This window comes from Medicago sativa, chromosome 2 (genome assembly GCF_051527215.1).
Source record: "Medicago sativa cultivar Bolivia chromosome 2, Bolivia_mono, whole genome shotgun sequence".
In the NCBI taxonomy this organism is placed as follows: domain Eukaryota; kingdom Viridiplantae; phylum Streptophyta; class Magnoliopsida; order Fabales; family Fabaceae; genus Medicago; species Medicago sativa.
This window is the reverse complement of record NC_140750.1, coordinates 38,252,985-38,273,766: the sequence shown is the minus strand read 5'-3', so window position 1 is coordinate 38,273,766 and position 20,782 is coordinate 38,252,985. Positions and strand designations below refer to the sequence as shown.

At 36.5% G+C, this 20,782-nt stretch overlaps 2 protein-coding genes across 2 annotated transcripts; both read left to right on the top strand.

The window, feature by feature from the left end:
• Positions 1 to 164: 164 nt before the first annotated feature.
• LOC146946728 (Cyclophilin-like peptidyl-prolyl cis-trans isomerase family protein) lies at positions 165 to 3,039 on the top strand. The gene is made up of 2 exons (XM_085744653.1): positions 165 to 872; positions 2,717 to 3,039. The coding sequence occupies exons 1-2, from the start codon at positions 188 to 190 to the stop codon at positions 2,923 to 2,925; spliced, it is 894 nt and encodes a 297-aa protein (XP_085600779.1). The 5' UTR covers positions 165 to 187; the 3' UTR covers positions 2,926 to 3,039.
• A 6,246-nt stretch (positions 3,040 to 9,285) lies between these two features.
• LOC146946727 (uncharacterized) lies at positions 9,286 to 18,127 on the top strand. The gene is made up of 2 exons (XM_085748289.1): positions 9,286 to 10,983; positions 17,987 to 18,127. The coding sequence occupies exons 1-2, from the start codon at positions 9,286 to 9,288 to the stop codon at positions 18,125 to 18,127; spliced, it is 1,839 nt and encodes a 612-aa protein (XP_085604415.1).
• Positions 18,128 to 20,782: the final 2,655 nt, after the last annotated feature.

Sequence of the window (20,782 nt, the reverse complement as noted above, 5' to 3'; positions counted from 1 at the left end):
AAATTTTCAAGGATAAAACACGGTTAACCCTTGTGAAAATATCATTCCTATGGAAATAAGACCTTGCTGGCAAACATTTCACGAGTATAATCTAATCTAAACTAAGGTAGACCCCACATTAATTGGCACCTCTCCTAGTTCAACCTCTGCGTCATGAACAACCTAACTCACTCCTCTCCTCTCCTCAATGGCTTCCTCCATAACCCAACAACCACCACCACTCCCCTCTCTCCACCACCCAATTCTCAAACCCACCATCACCCGCCGCTCACTTCTCCTCACATCCACCACCACCACACTCACCTTCCCCTCCCTCTCCTCCTCCGCTTCACCACAACCACCAAACCCCACCATCACCGACCGCATCTTCATGGACTTCAGCCTCTGCCCCAACTATTACCTCCCAAATCGCACCCTCGGCGACACCATCTCCACCCTATGCTCCGACTCCACCTTACTCGGTCGCGTCATTCTCGGCCTCTACGGTAACCTCGTTCCACGCACAGTCTCAAATTTCAAATCCCTTTGCATTTCCTCTCCTAATTCATCATCTTCCTCCTACAAGAACACATTCGTCCACAAGGTTTTACCAGGTCAGTACTTTCTTGCTGGACGTCAGGGTCGTCCTGAAAAAGGCGAGGTCCGCCCTCCTCGTCACCTCCCACGCAACATTGAAACGGTTGACCCTAAGGCGTTTGCGCTTACGCATTCTCGCCCCGGCGTTGTTTCGCTTTCGCTCTCGGAGAATGATGACGATGATGAGATCAAGTTTGACCCTGAATACAGGAATGTTGAGTTTTTAATCACCACTGGACCTGGACCTTGTCCTCAGCTTGATAACAAGAATATCGTCTTTGGAACCGTGCTTGAAGGTAACTAACTCTTTTTGCTGTGTTTTTCATGTGTTGCTTAGTGAACCAAATTGAAAATAGCTTAATCCTTGTGTAGTACAAGGAATGTGTCTCATTTATAGCACTTTTTAGCCTATATGTTATTCAATGTTATATTCTTAGCATAGCCCTCGTTACCGAGGAGACTGTGAAGTGTTGCCGATTGTTTGATAACGGCTGACTGAACAAATCTTAGATATGTTGTGGTAGCAGTTAAAAAAATTGGGTTGAATCAAACTCAACCCTGCAAAATTGGTTTATAAGCACTTGCCAGACAACAACTTGCACGATTAACTTGAAGCTTTATGATTCATCTGTTTCAAACACATGAAGCTTAGGATTCATGAATATAGGTTATGCATTGTATATAACAAATATTACAGTCAAAAGCAGCAAATCAGGGCACACACAAAATTCAATATGCAAATTGTTTTAAATTTCATTTGCTTTGCGATCCTTTCCTTTGGTATGATTGAGAATCAGTGTTGTGGCGATGGAAGGTAAAAACCATGGCAGGCAAGGGATCCTTCACAAATTGGTTAAGTGCAGTTGTAAAAATTTCTGCCATGGCCATCATCATTGCCATTTAATAACACCGTTGAGAATATAGTTAAACACTTAAATGTGGTTGATGTACACTAAATTGTGCTAGCATTGCTCCCAAAAACCTTGGATGTCCCAATCCAAATTGTGGTTGGCTACCTTTTTTCGCTGCACCTTTTCATTGTTTAAACTGGAAACTGGAGATACCTTTGTAGGAGATAAGGAGAATTGACAAAAGAGTGACACACTGAGTGTTGGTATTCACATTTAAGTTTGACATCATGCATCTACTCTCAAAATGAGTGGTGACATAACTCGCCAGGGTGCCTTGAGAACTGCAAACCAGTTTGTGTGTACCAATTTGTAGTACTTTTACAAATTGGTTCGCACAAACTCATGCCCAATTCGTAGAAAATCACTATAAAACTGTTTACTTCCAGCCTTAATGACTATGGAAACACTCATAGTAAAAAATTGGTCTGTGGCCATTAAATTTATTATATGGAAACCCGCGCTGCCTTCTATTATGACATAGTGCACTAATTTGATTCTGCTGTACAACAGAGTATGTGAAAAATGATTCCTTATATATATAAATCCTCCTCTCTATTGTTTAAAGTTCCTGATGTGGGACTATTTTAACATTAGTGCAATATCTTAAACTATAGAGACAATGTTCTATGCTCTCAACTTTCAATGTCGGACTATTTTCGTCTTCTATTTTTGAAAAATGGACTACTCTCATCTTATTATTGTTAGCTGTTGGATTATTTGTTTTTGATTTTAGCATGTACTTAATTATTTTTAACTAGACAAGATAGATAATTATTGTCTAACGAGAATTGAGTACCAACGAACCAACTGTGTATACCCCCCAACCCAAGTACCCTATACTTCAAGAGTAGCATACTGTGTACCCGAACTCATACCACCATGTAGTAAAGAGAATTGAGAACTAGGTTACAATGATGGTTTGTCACAGTATCATAAGGTCTAAGTTGCTTCGCTGAACTCACTGTTTGATTGTGTGTAGACTATAATCTTTGTAACTAAACCTGGTGAAACGTTTGTGCTTTTGTTTTTTGCACAAGCATTGTACTCTCCCATTAGTAAGAGGTCATGTTTTATACCTCCATGTTTAATAGTTTTGACTTTTGATCTCTATTTAGCCATTTTGTGTATCAACCTGTTAAGAGTTGTTTTTAGATATTGAAATATTTGATCATAAATCTTGTTTTTTTCACCATTTACATTGCTCAACTTCTAGTTGAATCTAATTGCAGGGTTGGATGTCATCACAGCCATAGCGTCAACTCCCACGTACCAACCAGGTGAACGAATTCGCCAATTTAATGACTTAGCTGAATTTTTCGGAGACGAAAGGGCCCAGAATGCTCGTGCTATTTGGAACAGGCCTCTTACCACAATTTATATTAGTGACTGTGGGGTGCTAGAGGTTGCAAAGCCTTCCCTCACACCTTCTCTCCCTTAACTTCTTTCCCTGTGTACATTATTATTCAAGAGAATTTCATTTAACTGTTGTTGTAAATCATACTCAAATTATTTCAAAGGAACTGATGATTAATAAACCCTAAAGTGAACAAAATGAATGACTTGAAAATTGAAAGGAAGTAAAGTTAAACATTGGGACAAAACATAGATCTGCGTAATAGTTTAGTTCGTTTACTTCGAAGTTGTGATGTATAAAATACAGACATTGAAGTTAAACATTAGGACTTTATGGCAGAGTTACTTGAAATTTAGTAATACAAATACTATTTTACAAAAAGTTTTGTTTCTATCTGCTTTTTTTAACCAAATATTTTTTTAATGCAATGTGTACCAGAATTTATTAAGTTCTGTTGTAGTACTGGCAAAATTGGCTAATTCACACTAAATCGATTAAGCAAATAGGTTTAATAGATTAAATGACAGAAAATTGCATGTAGTCAAAAGACTGATTTGGATCAGGAGATTTTGGGTTCAAATTCTAGTAATTCCCTTCAAATGAGATAAATATAAATTCTTTTGTACATGTTCTTTAAACTCTACAATATTCTCCATTTTATTGCATTCCTTCACCCTATATTTTTTTTACATAAATAAATCATTATTTTGATGCTGCAATAATAATTTTTAAATTACGAATCAATTCTTTGTTCTAGATTGTAAGTACAACCGTCCTAACAGGTCAACTTCAGAAACAGTTCATAGATTCATCAAATTAAACAAAGGACAGCTATTTTAGCTTTAATCAAAAAAATATCTTTAGTCCTTTTCAATGAAAACACTCAAAGTTTTTGGAAAGATTAGCTGTTTCTCCGTGTTGCCGGCACCCACTTCTCATTAAATGGTTCGGTGCATTATTTGCTGGCCACATGGTCATGGGACTTTTCATAACCCATCTTACTTACTAGATCTGTCTTATATTAAAATATAATTAAATTAATTAATTACTCACAATGCTAGAGCATAGAGAGATCCCTTGTTGAATTACGATTTATTTCAATACAGTTTTGGATTCAAACCAAATTGATCAATTGAGAAACATTTATATGAACACTAACCAACGAATTGCAACATTAATATCGAATTGAACAAAAAGATACACAAAATAAAGGGAATTGTTCGTTCATCAAAATTCTGAACCCCAAGTAATTCCATAAGAAGTTAGATATATACTCATACATTAAAAGATCCAAAATACATCGTTACAATAAAGGGGTTGTTGTCTAATAAAAAATAAACAAATCGATTACAAGCCAAAAAAACCTCCAACAAATCATCTTAATATTAATCAAAGAAAAAAGGTTAACAAGACTCAAATTATTAATAATTCAAAACTGGAACCTAACAAATATAATGAAACAAAATAAAGAAAGATAAAAAAAAAAAATGGTGAAAATGAGTGATTCACCTCAAACAAAACCACTAGTATTATTATTAAATTGTTCTTCCATATCATCATGATCTAGATCGACTGAACCACGACGAGATTTTACACCACCAATAGGAGCAGGAGAAGTAGAAGGAGAAGGAGAAGAATGAGTTGAAGCAATCAAAGCCAAATTCCCTTCACTAAATGCTCTTCTTATAGGATACTTGACTTTGCCACACATCGTTGGCAATTTTTGTGTGCTTGATGATTTTCTTGATTTGCTATGAAGTACACAACCACACTTGCGATGATAAGGACGACGCTCCACGGAGTGATCGTATCCAGAAATACAACCCTCAAATATTGGCCGAAGAAACCCATCTCCGGCACCGGTGGCCATGCTGATAGCCAAGTTATTAGCTATTAGCTAGGCTTTGGGAGATCACAAAAGTGGTGTTTAGTTTAAGAGGTTATTACATGGGTGGTGGACATTTTATACAAAGAGTTGGCAAATGGCAACGTTTGTTAAAAGGAATAAAGAAAGAGAAAGAGAAAGGGAAAATGAAATTTGTTGACGGTAAACGACACATGCGTTGTGAGATCCGTGTCTTGTGGTTCACTTCCAAGACCAGGTAGGACAACACAGCAATTCATGCTAGTTAGTTGGATTCTAGTTCGGAAATTATGTACTGTAATTTCGTGTTCAATTTAAATTTGAGAACCCAAAAAATGAAATATCAATAAAAATAGGAAAACTTTAATTTGGTTGGAGAGTTTTGGAAGGGAGAGAAGGGGAGATTTTTAATTTGAATGTTTGAGGAAGAATAGAATTATAGACTCAAATATATAAAACATTACAAATGTCCTGAAATTATAGGCAATTGCTCTAATACTCATCTGGTTTGCTAGTAAAACCTACTAAAATATACTAAAAACCATGCTAAGAATAACGTAAGTTAACATGTCATCAGTATGTTTGAATTGATATCATAATAAGAGTAGTTGTTTGATTGCGTAAAAAGTAAAGGTTTTAATTCAAATGTTTAATGGTGATTAGGATTCTTCGAATCCCCTCGACCTTCTTTGTTGGGTTAATGCAAAGTACCTTCATTTGCGGGAAGAATATTTTTATCCATCCAAATGTTGAATTACTCCATAACCACTATAACTAAGTTATAAAGGCCATGGACATTGATGGACGAAATTGGCAAGTGCACCAAATCGTAACAAGTAATAAAGTAGTAAATTTATCGTTCTCCACAGGGATTGTCGTTCAACTTAGCAATAAGTAAAACTTATTTCAAATAGTAAAACTAAAAGAGAATTGAATAGAGTTGCAGGGTTTAATTGCCCTGCCCAAAGCGAGATTAGGTTTTTAATTCAGATTATTAACGACAATTAAGGAATCCTTGAATCTCCCCTTCGTCTTTGTTGGAATTAACTTAGAAAACAATAATCAATGTGGTGTCTACTGATAATTTATTGAAACTAACATTAAAAACTCCATTAAAACATCTGACATCAACATATGTTCCGAGTTAACCTAGTTATATTGTTGTGTTCCCCACAGAAGAGAGTAGAAAACTTTGAATTTCAAACTTGAATTTGATTAAAATAATTATGAAATAAGTAATTGGCACTGTCAAGGTTGGATAAAGAATTTCGGGTTGTCAATCCTACTTTTCATTTATGGATCAATTTTCAAGATTACCGATGCGGATTTTCAATTGAAAAAGCATTAAGAACAAACAAGTACGAATTTAAATCGAACACAAGAAAACCATAATTGCATGAAAACTTCATTAATTAAATTCAACAAATAAGAAGGATTTCATCTTAGAACCCTAATCAAGTGGTTTAGTTTCACACATCAACAAACATCATAACAAAACAATAGTAAAACATATCCTAGAGAGAACAATAGCAGGATGGAGATCTTACTTTGGAACTCTGATGCTTGACCCTTGCCTTGAACCGCTAGTTTTCTGAATAAAAAATAATGTGTGCAAGAGTCTTTATTTATAGCATATGATTCTTAGAGTTTAAGAGAAGAAAATTGGGCTTTTTCCACCGTTTCTGCTTGAAAAACAAGCTACGAGCGATTTTTGCCCGCAGCTGTGCGTGAAGGTGAGAAAAACACAAGAAGGGGGGTTGAATTGTGTTTTGAAAAATTCTTCGTTTCTCCTAAAACTGAAACACACTGGTCAGAAGCGAAGTGAGACAGCTTCTGAAGTGATAATCAGAATCTGAACGCATTGGATAAAAACAGAGAGAGAGAAGAAGAAAGACACAAAGCAATTATACAGGTTCCTTCCACAAACCGGAAGTAGTCCTGTCCCCCTTGCACTTCCAAGGAGAGTTCACTAAAATGTAATATCTGATTACAATTGCTCAAGCACATAGCAAGAGACTTCCTTTGCTCAAGCACACTTTGCAAGAGTCTTCCTATGCTCAAGAACACAATCAAGAGACTTCTATGCTCAAGCACAACTGCAAGAGACTTCTAAACAAACAAGATTACAGAGAAAAATGTTTGAGGTTGAACACTTGATATACTGTAACGCCCCATTTTTATTCTATTATTTTTAACAGATGTGTGAATATTTTTATATGACTTTGTTTGTTATATATATATGATTTTATGTGAAATATATATTTTATATGATTTTTGTGTGATAAATGTTATGATGCTATTTTATTATATGATTTATGGAGTTGTATTTTATTTGAATGAATGTTGTTATTATTTGATAGAAATAATATGAGAAATAGAAATATTATAGAAATAGTATTTATTTTTGGTTAATGGGAATTAAGTGGAAATTAATAGAAATTAAGGGAGTTGGGTGAGAAAAGAAAATAGAGATATTTTTGAAGTAAAAGAAAGAAAAGGGAGAGAAACATTTTTCACGTAAAAACATTAGAAGAAAACTGGTTTTGGAGAGAAAACCTAGAAGAGGCCAAGAGAGAGCTAGGAAGGAATCAATTGCGGTAGCTTGTCGTTTGGTGTTGCTGAACTAAGGTAAGGGTGGGATTCCTTTCAATAATCATGGTATATAATTCTGATTTTTGATGATTGTGGTGTTTTGGGCATTAGGGTTAGAAAGTTTTAGGTTAATTGCTTAATATGATGAATTGTGTTGTTGATGCATGTTTCTATGTTATTTGATTGCTATATTGCCTAATTGAGCCTGAAAACTACTGTTGAAACGTATTTTGGGTAATCAGGGATCAAAAATTGGGATTTTGATTGAAACGTCGGTGTCTGAATGTTCTACAGACAAGTGATTATGTGAGGTTGGGAAAACGATTTTTTTTGAGTGGTTTAAACTTGAATTTTCCTGTAGAATATGATAGAGCTTAGTGTCAGGAGCGCATGAGCGAAAACGGCATCGAAAACGGATTAACGGTTTAGGTTTTACGCACGAAAACGTGAGAGGTAGAAAATCTGATGTTGTCTGTCGAACTATGAACGTGCCACGATGGCATCCCAACGTGCCACGATTTTTCCAGGAACGAAACCATTTTTAGGTTGTCCAAACGTGCCACGATGGTACCTTAACGTGCCACGATGAAGTATTGACTTAGACTATTTTTGACCTATTTCTATGCCTCTAAAAGGGTCCTAAGATGTATAGTAAGACCCCCAAATCAATAAACTCAAGTGTTAGGGATTTAGTTGAGGTGTTTTATGGATATTTGACTTATGTTCTATTGATCAAAACTTAATTGCTTTTGGGGGATGTTTTAGACTTTGAGATGAATGTAATTGATTTATAAATATATACTATGTTGTTGATTCCCGTTGTTGACGTTGTTGTAACGTCTAATGTCAAAGTTGGGGAGTGTGTCATAATTGTTGTAGGCACATATGTTGTTGTTGTAGTCGTTGTTGAAGTTGTATGTTGATATACACAAGTCGAGTCCATATGCATACTCATGTTCTGTTGGGGGCTTATGCCCTGGAATGTTTATCATTCAAATTGTTGGGGGCTTATGCCCTGGAATGTTTATCATTCATCTGTTGGGGGCTTATGCCCTGGGATGCTTTAACCATCCAAATTGTTGGGGGCTTATGCCCTGGAATGCTTAGCATTCAACGCGCGTAGATGGGTACCACCTGCATGATGCATTAGTTGTTGTTGTCGTAGCATTGTCGAGTTGTTGTTGTCGTTGTAGCATTGTCGAGTTGTTGTCGTTGTCGCATTGTCGAGTTGTCGGTGTCGTTGTGGATAACGTTGTTGTTGTTGTTGTTGTTGTTGTTGTACCTTGTTGCTGAAAATAATTATGTCGTTGCTTATGTGTTTATTTATATACATTATTAATGATGTCTGTTGTGATATGCTTGTTTGTTTTCATCAATTTGATGAATTATATATATTATTATTGGATAAGTTTCTCACCCCTTCTGCGTATATGTTGCCTCGACCGTGGGTAATGTGCAGGTAATGATGGCTTGTAGGTTGATTGGCTCAAGTGTCTAGGGCTCTGATACATATTAGGATGGGGATCGTCGCGAGTGTCTTCTCATTTCTCTTATGTATCACATATTTTGGAAAAGACTTGCTATTAGAATAAAGCTGAATTATGTTGTGGCCTTTGTGCCAAGATTTTTATTGATGTTGAATTTGGTTGAATTTATATTTTAAAGAATTATTCCGCTGCAGTTTGTAAGATAATTTAAATGTTGGTATTTAAATAAATAGACAATTTTCTATTATGAAATTTTGATTAGCAGTGTGACACTCCGTTGTGTGATTACTCTGATTTTATTTATTAATATTACGTTGTTGGGAGAACGGGGTGTTACAATTGGTATCAGAGCAGGTCGGTCTGTCCGGCCAATTAGTAGAGTCGTGTCGAGCCATGTAGAGTTGTTTGACAATTTATATTGTCTTAGTTGTGCTGATTTTTGTTGTTATGTAGAGTAAAGACCTGGAGGCTGCGAATATTATCTGTTACAAGAGAAATAGAATGGCTGGAAGAAACGATGTTGCGGTGGCTGCTGCGTTGGAAGCTGTAGCCCAAGCTATAGGACAACAACAGAATGTTGGTGCTGGTGTTAATGCTGATGTAAGAATGTTGGAGGCCTTTCTGAGGAATCATCCTCCTACTTTCAAAGGAAGGTACGACCCTGATGGAGCACAGACATGGCTCAAAGAAGTTGAAAGAGTTTTCAGGGTTATGCAATGTACTGATTACCAGAAGGTGCGTTTTGGTACGCACATGCTAGCTGAGGAAGCTGATGACTGGTGGGTGAGTCTCTTACCTGAATTAGAGCAAGGTGATGCAGTTGTGACTTGGGCTGTGTTTAGGAGAGAGTTCCTAAACAGATATTTCCCTGAGGATGTTCGCGGAAGAAAAGAGATTGAGTTCCTTGAGCTGAAGCAAGGAAACATGTCGGTGACAGAGTATGCAGCCAAGTTTGTGGAGCTGGCTCAGTTCTATCCACACTATACTGGAGATAATGCTGAGTTTTCCAAGTGCATAAAGTTTGAGAATGGTCTGCGTGCTGATATTAAGCGGGCCATTGGTTACCAACAGATCCGTGACTTTTCTGCTTTGGTGAGCAGATGCAGAATCTATGAAGATGATACTAAAGCTCACTATAAGGTGATGAGTGACCGTAGGGGTAAGGGACAGCAGAGTCGTCCGAAGCCTTACAGTGCCCCTGCTGACAAGGGCAAACAGAGGATGCCTAAGGAAAGGAGACCCAAGGGAAGAGATGTTCAAGCTGAGATAGTTTGCTACAAGTGTGGTGAGAAAGGCCACAAGAGTAATGCATGTACTCAACGGGATGAGAAGAAGTGTCATCGTTGTGGCAAGAAAGGGCATATCATGGCTGAATGCAAGCGTGGTGACATGGTTTGCTTCAATTGTGATGAAGAGGGTCATCTTAGTTCTCAGTGCAAGAAGCCTAAGAAGACTCAGACTAGTGGGAAGGTGTTTGCATTGGCCGGTACACAAACGGCTAATGAAGATCGACTTATTAGAGGTACTTGTTTCTTTAATGGTACTCCTTTAATTGCTATTATTGATACTGGTGCTACACATTGTTTCATTGCTGTTGATTGTGCAAATAAGTTGGGTTTAGTTATGTCAAGTATGCCTGTGGAAATGGTTGTTGAAACTCCAGCTAAGGGTTCAGTAACCACATCATTTGTTTGTCAGAGTTGCCCTATATCCATGTATGGTAGAGATTTTGAAGTTAATCTTGTATGTTTGCCATTGACGGGTATGGATGTGATCCTTGGTATGAACTGGTTGGAATACAACCATGTGCATATTAATTGTTTTAGAAAGACGGTGTACTTTTCTGCTGCTGAAGAAGAGAGTGGAGCAGAATTTTTATCTACCAAGCAGCTGAAGCGGTTAGAGCATGATGGAAACTTAATGTTTTCCTTGATGGCGTGTTTGTCTGTAGAGAGTCAGTCGATAATTGATAGATTGCCCGTGGTGAATGAATTTCCTGAAGTTTTTCCTGATGAGATTCCAGATGTGCCACCAGAGAGGGAGGTTGAATTTTCGATTGATCTTGTGCCGGGTACGAAGCCTGTGTCGATGGCTCCTTACCGTATGTCAGCCTCCGAGTTGGCAGAATTGAAGAAGCAGTTGGAAGAATTGCTTGATAAGAAGTTTATAAGACCGAGTGTCTCACCTTGGGGAGCGCCGGTATTGTTGGTGAAGAAGAAGGATGGTAGCATGAGATTGTGCATAGATTACCGTCAGCTTAATAAAGTGACGATAACGAACAGGTATCCACTTCCGAGAATTGACGACTTGATGGATCAATTAGTGGGTGCTCGCGTGTTTAGTAAAATTGATTTGAGGTCAGGTTACCATCAGATTAAGGTGAAGGATGAAGATATGCAGAAGACAGTCTTTAGGACACGGTATGGCCATTATGAGTATAAAGTGATGCCCTTCGGTGCCACTAATGCGCCAGGTGTGTTCATGGAGTATATGAACAGAATTTTTCATGCTTTTCTGGATAAGTTTGTTGTTGTATTTATTGATGATATCTTGATTTATTCTAAGACTGAAGAAGAGCATGCAGAACATCTGAAGATTGTGTTGCAGGTGCTGAAAGAAAAGAAGTTGTATGCAAAATTGTCAAAGTGCGAGTTCTGGTTAAGTGAAGTAAGTTTCCTTGGCCATATTATTTCTGGTAGTGGTATTGCAGTGGACCCGTCGAAAGTTGAAGCCGTATCGCAATGGGAGACCCCTCAGTCAGTTACGGAGATTAGAAGTTTTCTTGGTTTGGCTGGTTATTACAGAAGATTTATCGAAGGATTTTCGAAGTTGGCACTTCCATTGACTCAGTTGACCTGTAAAGGTAAAGCTTTTGTGTGGGATGCTCAGTGTGAGAATAATTTCAATGAGTTGAATCGAAGATTGACAACGGCTCCAATTTTAATTTTACCAGAGCCGGATAAACCTTTTGTGGTATATTGTGATGCGTCCAAGTTGGGCTTAGGTGGTGTGCTTATGCAAGATGGCAAGGTAGTAGCTTATGCTTCGAGACAGTTGAGAATCCATGAGAAGAATTATCCTACACATGATTTAGAGTTGGCTACTGTGGTTTTTGTGTTGAAAATTTGGAGGCATTATTTGTACGGTTCCAGATTTGAAGTGTTTAGTGATCATAAGAGTCTGAAATATTTATTTGATCAAAAAGAGTTGAACATGAGGCAGAGAAGGTGGCTAAAGTTGTTGAAAGATTATGATTTTGGCTTAAATTACCATCCGGGTAAAGCTAATGTGGTTGCAGATGCCTTGAGTAGGAAAACGTTGCACATGTCGGCTATGATGGTGAAAGAATTTGAATTGCTGGAACAGTTTAGAGACTTAAGTCTTGTTTGTGAATTGGCACCTCAGAGTGTGCAGTTGGGTATGTTGAAAATTAATAATGATTTCTTGAAGAGTATCAAAGAAGCCCAGGAAGTTGATTTGAAATTTGTAGACTTGATGGCTGCTAGTAATCAGAATGCAGATGGTGATTTCCAGGTTGATGATCAAGGAGTGTTGAGATTCCGAGGCAGGATTTGTATCCCTGACAATGATGAATTGAAAAAGTTGATTTTAGAAGAGAGTCACAGAAGTAGCTTGAGTATCCATCCGGGAGCTACAAAGATGTACCATGACTTGAAGAAACTGTTTTGGTGGTCTGGATTGAAGCGTGATGTCGCACAATTTGTTTATGCATGTTTGACTTGTCAGAAATCGAAAGTTGAACATCAGAAGCCTGCTGGTTTGTTGACGCCTTTAGATGTGCCTGAATGGAAATGGGATAGCATCTCCATGGATTTTATGACTAGCTTACCAAACACTCAAAGAGGGCATGATGCCATTTGGGTTGTTGTCGATAGATTGACGAAGTCGGCACACTTTATTCCGATTAAAATCACCTATTCAGTAGCTCAGTTGGCGGAGATCTATATTCATAATATTGTGAAGTTGCATGGTGTCCCATCGAGTATTGTGTCGGATAGAGATCCGAGGTTCACTTCGAGATTTTGGAAGAGCTTGCAAGAAGCTTTGGGCTCTCAGTTGAAGTTGAGTTCAGCGTATCATCCGCAAACAGATGGTCAGTCAGAAAGAACGATTCAATCATTAGAAGACTTGTTGAGGGTGTGTGTACTTGAGCAAGGTGGAGCTTGGGACAGTCACCTACCATTGATAGAGTTCACGTACAACAATAGTTACCACTCGAGTATTGGTATGGCACCTTTTGAAGCTTTATATGGTCGAAGGTGTAGAACTCCTTTATGTTGGTTTGAGTCGGGTGAAAGTGTTGTGTTAGGGCCTGAAATAGTTCAGCAGACTACGGAGAAGGTCAAGATGATAAGAGAGCATATGAAAGCGTCGCAGAGTCGACAGAAGAGCTATCATGACAAGTGTAGGAAGGACCTTGAGTTTCAAGAGGGTGACCATGTGTTCTTGAGAGTCACTCCTATGACCGGTGTGGGTCGTGCATTGAAGTCCAAGAAGCTGACTCCAAAGTTTATTGGTCCTTATCAAATATCTGAGAGAATTGGCACGGTGGCTTATAGAGTCGGGTTGCCACCACATCTTTCGAACTTGCATGATGTGTTTCATGTGTCACAACTTCGGAGGTATGTAGTGGATCCTTCACATGTCATTCCTAGAGATGATGTGCAAGTTAGAGACAACCTTACGGTAGAAACTTTACCTTTGAGGATCGATGATCGTAAGGTGAAGACGTTGAGAGGCAAGGAGATACCTCTAGGGAGAGTTGTTTGGGGAGGAGCAGCTGGTGAAAGTCTTACTTGGGAGTTGGAGAGTAAGATGCAGGAGTCTTATCCTGAGTTGTTTACTTGAGGTAATATTTCGAGGACGAAATTCTATAAGTTGGGGAGAGTTGTAACGCCCCATTTTTATTCTATTATTTTTAATAGATGTGTGAATATTTTTATATGACTTTATTTGTTATATATATATGATTTTATGTGAAATATATATTTTATATGATTTTTGTGTGATAAATGTTATGATGCTATTTTATTATATGATTTATGGAGTTGTATTTTATTTGAATGAATGTTGTTATTATTTGATAGAAATAATATGAGAAATAGAAATATTATAGAAATAGTATTTATTTTTGGTTAATGGGAATTAAGTGGAAATTAATAGAAATTAAGGGAGTTGGGTGAGAAAAGAAAAGAGAGATATTTTTGAAGTAAAAGAAAGAAAAGGGAGAGAAACATTTTTCACGTAAAAACATTAGAAGAAAACTGGTTTTGGAGAGAAAACCTAGAAGAGACCAAGAGAGAGCTAGGAAGGAATCGATTGCGGTAGCTTGTCGTTTGGTGTTGCTGAACTAAGGTAAGGGTGGGATTCCTTTCAATAATCATGGTATATAATTCTGATTTTTGATGATTGTGGTGTTTTGGGCATTAGGGTTAGAAAGTTTTAGGTTAATTGCTTAATATGATGAATTGTGTTGTTGATGCATGTTTCTATGTTATTTGATTGCTATATTCCCTAATTGAGCCTGAAAACTACTGTTGAAACGTATTTTGGGTAATCAGGGATCAAAAATTGGGATTTTGATTGAAACGTCGGTGTCTGAATGTTCTACAGACAAGTGATTATGTGAGGTTGGGAAAACGATTTTTTTTTGAGTGGTTTAAACTTGAATTTTCCTGTAGAATATGATAGAGCTTAGTGTCAGGAGCGCATGAGCGAAAACGGCATCGAAAACGGATTAACGGTTTAGGTTTTACGCACGAAAACGTGAGAGGTAGAAAATCTGATGTTGTCTGTCGAACTATGAACGTGCCACGATGGCATCCCAACGTGCCACGATTTTTCCAGGAACGAAACCATTTTTAGGCTGTCCAAACGTGCCACGATGGTACCTTAACGTGCCACGATGAAGTATTGACTTAGACTATTTTTGACCTATTTCTATGCCTCTAAAGGGGTCCTAAGATGTATAGTAAGACCCCAAATCAATAAACTCAAGTGTTAGGGATTTAGTTGAGGTGTTTTATGGATATTTGACTTATGTTCTATTGATCAAAACTTAATTGCTTTTGGGGGATGTTTTAGACTTTGAGATGAATGTAATTGATTTATAAATATATACTATGTTGTTGATTCCCGTTGTTGACGTTGTTGTAACGTCTAATGTCAAAGTTGGGGAGTGTGTCATAATTGTTGTAGGCACATATGTTGTTGTTGTAGTCGTTGTTGAAGTTGTATGTTGATATACACAAGTCGAGTCCATATGCATACTCATATTCTGTTGGGGGCTTATGCCCTGGAATGTTTATCATTCAAATTGTTGGGGGCTTATGCCCTGGAATGTTTATCATTCATCTGTTGGGGGCTTATGCCCTGGGATGCTTTAACCATCCAAATTGTTGGGGGCTTATGCCCTGGAATGCTTAGCATTCAACGCGCGTAGATTGGTACCACCTGCATGATGCATTAGTTGTTGTTGTCGTAGCATTGTCGAGTTGTTGTTGTCGTTGTAGCATTGTCGAGTTGTTGTCGTTGTCGCATTGTCGAGTTGTCAGTGTCGTTGTGGATAACGTTGTTGTTGTTGTTGTTGCTGTACCTTGTTGCTGAAAATAATTATGTCGTTGCTTATGTGTTTATTTATATACATTATTAATGATGTCTGTTGTGATATGCTTGTTTGTTTTCATCAATTTGATGAATTATATATATTATTATTGGATAAGTTTCTCACCCCTTCTGCGTATATGTTGCCTCGACCGTGGGTAATGTGCAGGTAATGATGGCTTGTAGGTTGATTGGCTCAAGTGTCTAGGGCTCTGATACATATTAGGATGGGGATCGTCGCGAGTGTCTTCTCATTTCTCTTATGTATCACATATTTTGGAAAAGACTTGCTATTAGAATAAAGCTGAATTATGTTGTGGCCTTTGTGCCAAGATTTTTATTGATGTTGAATTTGGTTGAATTTATATTTTAAAGAATTATTCCGCTGCAGTTTGTAAGATAATTTAAATGTTGGTATTTAAATAAATAGACAATTTTCTATTATGAAATTTTGATTAGCAGTGTGACACTCCGTTGTGTGATTACTCTGATTTTATTTATTAATATTACGTTGTTGGGAGAACGGGGTGTTACATATACAATCAGAGGTGCTCACAATACAAATCAGATAAGACTCTAAGACTTAAGAATTTCTAGGATATGACTTGAGAAACAGAAATTCTAAGTGAATGCAGAACAATTTCAGCAGAGGTTTGACACTTGTAAAAATGTTGAGAGTCTTTCGTTCAGCATTACCAAATCTCTAAGTCTTCACTCCTTTATATAGAGGTGTGAAAGAGACGTTGTGAAATTGCCAGCACATCAAAAGAGTCGTTGTTGAAGCTTGATCTTTCACCAATGATCTTTTGCCTGATTTGGTTGTTGTCCTATGAAGAACCAATTTGAAATCCATTCCCATTGTGAAGGAACATCTTTGCAGTCTTAGCCGTATTCTGGAGCTGTTTTCTTGTCTTGTAGCGTGGACACAAAACAGAGTAGTGGAGAAGGTGGTTGTACAGTTCGTACATAGTACAATGTCAACGCTTTTTGAAGATAAGCTTCCAATGCCTTCAAATCTTCACCAAAAATGACTATTGCAAAGTTCCACTAGTCTTCTGCATTGGTTTCGAATCCAATAGACAGCTTTTGAAGTGTTAATTCTTGAATCTTCAGCTTGTGGTGATTTTCAGCTTCTGATGAAGTCGCTTCTGAACTACTCGCTTCTGATGAACTTCGGCTTCTGATGACGTCATCCATCTTCAGGAGCACTTTGACTTCAGGAGCACTTTTAGTCTTCAGGAGCACTTCTCTTCAGACGCTTTAAGCTTCCTTTTCTTGATTCCTTAGCTCTATTTTGTTCTTCAGAACCTTTATGTGATGTAAATTTTTAACTATGGTCATGTACACTTGAACAAATATTAGCTAGTCCAATTGTCAATTTTTTAATACCTTGTTATCATCAAAACTCTCAATGGTTTATTGTTAAACACATTTTGTTCCAACAATGCGTAGAGGCGCATGAGGCAGTGAGAACACTGCCTCATGCATAGGAATCACATGACCATGTGCAAGAGGCGCATGAGGTAGCCCTTGTTGTGTGAATTCTTGCGTTTTCAATCGTTCTTCCGTCTAGAAACTCCTAGGAACTTGAAATAAATTTTCTTCACTTTGCATTGTCTTCAAAAACCTTCTAAGAACCATTGATCTTCAATCTTCGTTTCCTTGATCCTTCACGTGATGTCCTGATTTGTCGATTTACATGATTTCTCACTACTTAAAACACTCAAAACCCCTTTGGAGTTGCATGATTTAGGATAAAAGTGTATTACAACAAATCGAGTGTAAACAATACAATATGTTCCTCAAACCATTGACAACTCCTCTAACTCTCATCTTATTTGTTTTCAAATACAAAAAGAAAAAGTACTAAAAACATAGCCAAAATAACATATGATGCTCCATTATCAAACATATCCTTTAACCTAAACATTTCGTGTGCCTGCTAAATTTTGCATCTAAAGGACTTACACTCCATGAATATGTCTAACCCTCTTACTTTGAGGTCCCTAATAAATTAAAGACTCTTAAGCAAAAGTGATGTGTAATGATTCTGGTGAAAACGTAATACCAAGTCTAATGAACCCTAATCTTATTTTTTTTGTCAAATAGCCTAGTGGCTGGAGCTCACACATTTTAAATGTGAAGAAGTGGGGTGTCAGGGGTTCGAACCCCTGCCCCTGCATATATTATGCATTGTACCTACCAACTGAGTTAAGCTCACAGGGACCTAATGAACCGTAATCTAGTTTGCGTAATATATGAAAAGCAAATATAACTCTGTTCATAATGAATAAATAAATTGTATTAATTGAATCCAACAAATAAATAGAGGTTCATCTTGGAACCCTAATGATCGAGGTTTAGTCTTTCATGGTAACTGATAACATAACAGAAGAAAACAAAAACATATTAAGAACAATTGGGAAGAAAAAGTTCATCCTCCATGCTCCGGATGCTTGACCTCTGCCTTGTACCACCAAATTTATAAATGAATATAAGTGTGTGTATGGGTCTTTATTTATAGGCATATTTGCATCTAGGATTTGTTGATAATTCTTGACTTTTTCATCTGATCCAGCTTGGAAAACAAGCTGAAAACATACAAAACCCTGCTAGGATGCACCAAGAACGTGGCTCCATCCATAGGGGTGCATTCGAAGGTAACCAAATGGCTTCCATGCACATGGGAACCTTTTTTATGTGCAAGGGGCGCTGTTGATAGCCACTGGGTGCATTCGAGTGGTCTTTCGTCTTGAAATGTCTTGGGACTTTGGATGAATTTTGTCCAACTTGTATTGTCTTTAAAATACTTTTTAAGTAACATTGATCTTCATTCTTCAACTCCTTTAGTCCACCAAGTAGTGTCTTGCTTTACCAAATTATATGATTTATCAATAAAAAAGACTCAAAACACCTATAAAATTGCATGATCAGGAAAAAAACTTAATTTCAATAACTCAAATTAAAACAATACAAAATGTCCTTCAAACCATGAACAAATACTCTAAATCACATCTAAATTGTCACTTGCCCTCTATGTGTTCTCTCAGTAGCAAGTATGCAGAATCTTCCTTCCACCTGTTTTTTGAATGCTCTTATGCAGCGAATTTATGGTGTTGGCTTGCATCAGTGCTGAACAAGAATCTTCACTTTCAGTCAGTGGAAGATATGTGGTCTCTCTGTAACAGGTCATGGAATCCTCAGTGCAAATTGGTGATTACTACTACTATGATTAATATCATTAATTCAGTTTGGTTTGCTAGAAACCAACTGAGATTCTTAAACAAGAAGATTCACTGGAAGAGCTCATTATCCACAATTATTTCAAGCACTGCTTTGTATGGTAATCTATCAAAGGTTGTAGCTTCTGCAAGCATCTCGAATTTTGTCATTCTAAAAAAAATCCAATGTCACAATTCATCCTCCCAAAGCTCCTAAGATTATTGATATTATTTGGAGACCACTTATCCCTCATTGGATAAAGTGCAATACTGATGGTTCCTCAACAAGTCAATCTTTTGCTTGTGGAGGCATCTTTAAAAATCATGATGCAGATTTACTTCTTTGCTTTGCTGAGAATACAGATAATTGTAATGTTTTTCATGCATAACTATTGGGAGCTCTGAGAGCAATAGAGCTTGCCAAACAGTATCAATGGAATAATTTGTGGCTTGAATGTGATTCTGCACTGGTTATAATTGCTATATAAAACCATTTCATAGTGCCTTGGAATCTAAGAAACAGATGGGAGAATTGCTTAATCATCACCATATCCATGAATTTCCTAGCTACCCATGTTTTTAGAGCGGGTAACACTTGTGTTGATGCTTTGGCTAATATAGGTTTAAATGCTTCTAATATCACAAATTGGTTATTTGTTCCTGAATGTATTAGAGAACCTTGTGTAACGAACAAATTAGGGATAACTAATTATAGGTTTGTTAACTTTCAAGGAGGTTTTGGTTCTTGTCCCCCTCCTTTCTTGTACTTCTTTTCATTTTGTTTGCTTCAATTCATTTTGGTAGTCTAGCTCTTTGCTAGCTACTATCTTTTGGTTATATATATATATATATATATATATGTTCAAATAATAAATGCTAGCAGGTCATGATTCAAAGATATCACAACCATTCAATAGATTAAAAGTATATCCAATAGATCAAATTCATTTTGCAACAAAAAAAAAAAGGTTAAGGTCATGCACATTACATAACCTATGCAGCATGCATACCGTAGCCAGAGCCGACCAACATAGTTTAAATGTCATCTTTATTAAAATCTTGCTTTTTACTACTATTTATAATGTGTTATGGTGGGTCAATCCTTTAAATTTCTTGTAATAATTCTTTTTATTTTCATTCAAGTGTCCCTTATCTGTTTCTGATGTAACTTGAATTTTCTCTTTACTTCTCTTCAGCGCGGGAAAAGTCAAGAGGTATGTTTAATAAAATTCCATTTTAGCTTTTAAAAAAAAACATTTTTGCACTCTAATTTTTGCCTAAAATTAACACGAAACAAAACTTTGTCCAAAAAGAGAGCCCGTTTGATTAAGGTTTTTTATTTTTTTGAGAAAAAATCACTTTTGTCATTTTTAAATGTTTTTTTATTATTATAAAAAAAATCCATTTTTGACTCTAAAATGAAAAGCTATTAGGATTAGCTTTCCCAAAATCTATTTTTTTTTTCAAACACATGAACAAGTTTTTTTTTTTTTTAAGGCTCATGAACAAGTTAAACAACATATATTTTTGTAAAAAAAAAACAATTTTGATGATAATAAAGAAATAGAAATAGCATCAATTTTGTTTAATCTCAATAAAAAAATGTCTAGATTTTTTAAAACAAAATATATTTATTTATTTATTTATATTTTTGCAAATGTTGGCAAAACAAAATCTATTTTTTTAAAGGTAAAACCCACCCAAAATTTGATTAAAGAAATCCGCATGCATATGGTTTTTCTAGAAAAATAAAAAAATTGAATCTGTAATGACTTGTGAATGATTATTATCAATTAATTATAATTACAATTTTTCCTCAATATAGTCTACTGTATTTTTTTTTATATAGAAAAGGGGGGCGAAATCCAATAGAGTCTACTATCTTGATCGAATTTCTTTAAATATGTATGTAAACTTGGATTAAGAATAGAAAATAAGGTTCAAATTTTATAAAAATAAAAATTTAATATAAAATAAAAAAATACGAATACATGAATGTTGAATAATTGGTAAGTTGAACCATATTTTATTAAAAAAAAATGTGAATTCAACTTGGACGCCAATTTAATGATCTTTTTGATGGGTCATAAATCCATGTCTCTGAGTTTTCAAGTCGGCTCTGATCCAAATCCAACTCACTTAAACTTTTTAAT